Raw genomic sequence first — 4,110 nt, forward strand, 5'->3', positions numbered from 1 at the left:
CTCTTGGCCTCTGGGAGACATAATGCCAGGACTCAGAGGGGAACCGCGCAGTAAGGGTGCGGGGAAGGGGTCAGGGATGGGATTGGACTCCAGGGCGAGATTGCTGTAGTAATAGGCCGAGCTGTGCTTGGCTAACCCAGGAAAAGGGGCCCAAGAGTCCCTCAGGCAAACCTCCGCGCGACGGTGATGGTGGGGGGCTCCTGCAGACCTTGGCCAAGCAAGAGCGGAGCCGGCCTGGGTGGTAGAGACCTTCACTCTCATTCCGTGATGTAGCGGGAGAAGTTGGTGCAGTCATGCGGCTCCTGAAATGGAGAGGCTGGGACACAGGGAGGTGGCCCGGGGAGCGCGCGCCCAGCCACCCCAGGTCAGTCCGGAACGAGCTCTGGACAACAGCGGGTGAAGGGCTCGGGGGCGGCGGCCGGGCGGGGAGCGGTCCCGGAGCCCTCCGCTACTCCGCCCCCCCCCCCCCCCCCGCCCAGGCCAGCGGTTTCCCTAACTCCAGCTGCCGGGGGCGCCTGTGATTGGCTAAGGGCCGATGGCCGGCGCGCGGATTGGCTGCTCGGGGACCAGGGGCCGGGCCCGTGGGGCAGAGTCCGCCCCCGAACCTTCAAATGGGAAGCCCCCGACAGGCTCCAGTAGATCGGAGGCTGTGCTGCAGACGTGCCGGGACCGGGGACTGGAGGCGGTGAGCCGAGCGCCCGGGCGCAGAGGCACCAAGAGCTCGTTTAGGGCGCCAAGCAGCTCCATCGAGGCACCAACGCGCCCAGCCCGGAGGCCCGGAGGCCGTGGGGCGCCGGTCTCGCCTCCAGCTATGGGGTCGGCGGCGCTGGAGATCCTCGGCCTGGTGCTGTGCCTGGTGGGCTGGGTGGGCCTGATCCTGGCCTGCGGGTTGCCCATGTGGCAGGTGACTGCCTTCCTGGACCACAACATCGTGACGGCGCAGACCACATGGAAGGGGCTGTGGATGTCGTGCGTGGTGCAGAGCACCGGGCACATGCAGTGCAAGGTGTACGACTCGGTGCTGGCGCTGAGCACCGAGGTGCAGGCGGCGCGGGCGCTCACCGTGGGCGCAGTGCTGTTGGCGCTGGTCGCGCTCTTCGTGACCCTGGCGGGCGCTCAGTGCACCACCTGCGTGGCCCCCGGCCCGGCCAAGGCGCGGGTGGCCCTCACGGGCGGCGTGCTCTACGCACTCTGCGGGCTGCTGGCGCTCGTGCCGCTCTGCTGGTTCGCCAACATCGTGGTCCGCGAGTTCTACGACCCGACGGTGCCCATGTCGCAGAAGTATGAGCTGGGCGCGGCGCTGTACATCGGCTGGGCGGCTTCCGCGCTGCTCATGTGCGGCGGCGGCCTCGTGTGCTGCGGCGCCTGGGTCTGCGCTGGCCGCCCCGACTTCAGCTTCCCAGTCAAGTACTCCGCGTCGCGGCGGCCCACGGCCACCGGCGACTATGACAAGAAGAACTACGTCTGAGGGCGCCGGACTCGGCGGGGCCCCTCGCGCTAGCCACTCCCACGAGCCGGACGACTGGCTAGGGGAGCCCCTCATGCACGGCGGAACGGCCGGCTCTGTGCCTGGACGTGGCGCACCGACTGACTTTTGAGACCCTGCTCGCGCCCGCAGCCCGTTCTCTCCAATAGCCACTAGCCGGGCCCTGGGCCGCGCCCTGCCCTGAGCAGGAGCCACGCACTTGGGAGGACTTGCTGGGTTTCTTTTTCTGTGCGCAGAGCTTGCTCCAATGTGGGCGGGGCGCGGGTCCCTTTGGCAGAGTGGACAATGGACTGAAACGGCCAATTCCCTCCTGGACCCTCAGGGTCTTGGATGCCGCCATCCTCCCCAGCGGCTCCAGCTGATTTCAGCGGGGCAGACGGAGAGCCCAGGGGCCCCAACCTGGGCTGCCAGAGGGTTGTATACAGCTGGCCTTTACCCCATCAGTGGGGCCTGAGCCCAGGGCGACTAAAAGACTTGGCCTGGACCTCCCTGCCTCACCCCAGCAGCTCCCCAGGAGATGCTTATGGGCACCAGATCCTGAGTGTGGACCTGGGGCCCTGCCCTCCTTTACAGCTTGTGGGGAGGGTAAGAATTTGCTTAGTAAATGTTTTGAATACCCTCCCACCTGTGTCCTGTGCTCTGTCCAGTCACCACTTGTGCCCAGCAGCCCCCTTCATCCATGCGCCCACCAACTGCTCCCTGAAAGGCTTTTTCTGAGACCTCCCAGGGCTCCCCCGGTGTTCCAGAAGATTCATGGCCTGATCCCTGGCCCTCCCTGCCACCCAGTCACCTTCCTACTGGGTGGGAAGCACAGCTACAGTTTGCAGCAACCCAGAAAGGTGAGATCTGTAGTCAGAAGAGCCTGGGGAGAGGACGATACAGACCCCAGGAGAGGATGTGGGTTGGAAATCCACCCCCCATCACCCAGCCACTAGCCAGTGTGGAGTCTTTGGATGCAGAAAGTGTTGAGGGTGGGCTGCCAGGCTGCTGGCTTTGAGAAGAGGCTGGCTCCATGCACCACAGGTTGGGTGTTTTCCCCCTGCCCTCTCAGGGCTTGCCTGTTTGTGGATTGCACCAAATGGCCAGACATCTGTAAAACACTGACTAGGACCTTCCGGCTAAGAGTGCAGCAGGAGCAGGGGCAAATCCAGGATGTGTGCTGGGCTCCAGCAGAGCTAGCGGCGGGCCACAAGCATGTTGCTATGGGAAGGAGGCACTTGTGCAGGTTGCCTAGAGAGTGCCTGGGCAGGGTTCCAGGCCCTTGGTCCTGGCTCTTCTGCTAGTCTCAGCGCAGCTCTGTGCAGGGTCTGTGCTCATCTTGCTGGCCTGGCAGCCAGCCCAGACTTGTGCTGACCATTAGCACCTCTGTGCCACAGGCTGCTGGAAGCGCCCTGTGTCACCTTCCTCCCATGAGTGGGGCGCCCGGGAGCCAGTGCTGGCCTAGGCCAGGAACCTGGGTGTTAGGGGTCACAGGAGAGCAGGGCACACCAGAGCTATGTTACAGTCACTGAGAGCTCATTGCTTCCAGCCCCATTCTAGGCACTCTGAATTAATGCAGTTTTACTTTCTGCCAAAGGCCAGGACAAAAGAGAGCTGTGGATGGAGGTGGGACCTGTAGGGAGGAGCTCCAAACCCAGCCAGCAGGGCTTGGCATCTGCCCCCAAACCTGGCCTTGGGGGCCCTGTCCAGAAATGCTTGGGCCAAATCCAGTAGCAAGGAGTCTCCCAGGCCTGGCCAGGCTCCCCACGGTGAGGAAGGGGAGGAGCCTGAGGACCTGGGCTCAGGACGGCTGCAATGAACACTACCCTGAATCCCAGGAGTTGCAGCAGAGCCAGGGGTTGGACTTCAAGAGAGAATGAACTATCCCGTAGCCTGAGCTCCTCGCAATGGGATGAGTTGCAGCGAGACGGGGCCCATGGCACCGAGGTCCTCAGCAGCCCCCCATGGCAGCCCCCCTCGGGCCTGTGCAGCAGGGCTCATGAACGACCCTCAAGTGCAAGAGTGTGTGATCTTGGGGCCTTGGTGGGGCTGCTGGAACAAAGGTCCTGGGGCCAGCCAGGCTGGTGTTTGGCCAGGAGCACAGACCCACGGCTGCATCCCACACGAACCCAGAGCTCTCCAGTTCCTTCAGGCTCCAGGAATCAGCAGGATTCCGAAGGGAAGCTGTACCGTCCCAATGATGCAAATGGTCAAGGTGGGCAGCTTAAGGGCCCTGGGGAGTCAGGCTGCTGCTGCCTGACTCATGCCAGGAAGGCCAGGGGCACACTCCATCAGCCAGAGGTCAGGCAAGAGGAGCTGACCTCCAATGCAGCCAACCCCACTGTGCCCACTACCCCTTCCCAAGGGCCACCCTGCGACCTGGCCCCACCCAACTGTCTCCTCAGTCCCAGGCCACTGTTTCTGGGCTTTTTACCAGCTTAAAGCCTACCCAAACCACTCTGCTTCCTCCTGCCCAAGGCCCCAGGTGCCACACCCAGGTGGCCGTGTCGCTCCAGCCTACCTTGCTTCCCTGGCATCCCTACTCCAGGCAGAGCAGCCAGATGGCCTCAACCACCTGTGTGAACAGCTCTGTGCTCCCCAAAGGGCAGGAATGGCATCCTCCTTGCCTCCAGATCCTCTCAACC

The 4,110-nt window shown here is 63.9% G+C and overlaps 1 protein-coding gene across 1 annotated transcript; it reads left to right on the plus strand.

Moving 5' to 3' along the window:
- The first annotated feature begins 497 nt into the window (after window positions 1-497).
- Window positions 498-2,107, plus strand: CLDN5 (claudin 5). Its single transcript, XM_028094778.1, has one exon. The coding sequence runs from the start codon at window positions 536-538 to the stop codon at window positions 1,466-1,468; it is 933 nt and encodes a 310-aa protein (XP_027950579.1). The 5' UTR covers window positions 498-535; the 3' UTR covers window positions 1,469-2,107.
- The last annotated feature ends 2,003 nt before the right edge of the window (window positions 2,108-4,110 follow it).

This window comes from Eumetopias jubatus, unplaced genomic scaffold (assembly GCF_037043125.1).
Source record: "Eumetopias jubatus isolate StellerSeaLion01/CBP00866 unplaced genomic scaffold, mEumJub1_p1.0 scaffold_16, whole genome shotgun sequence".
Lineage (NCBI taxonomy): Eukaryota > Metazoa > Chordata > Mammalia > Carnivora > Otariidae > Eumetopias > Eumetopias jubatus.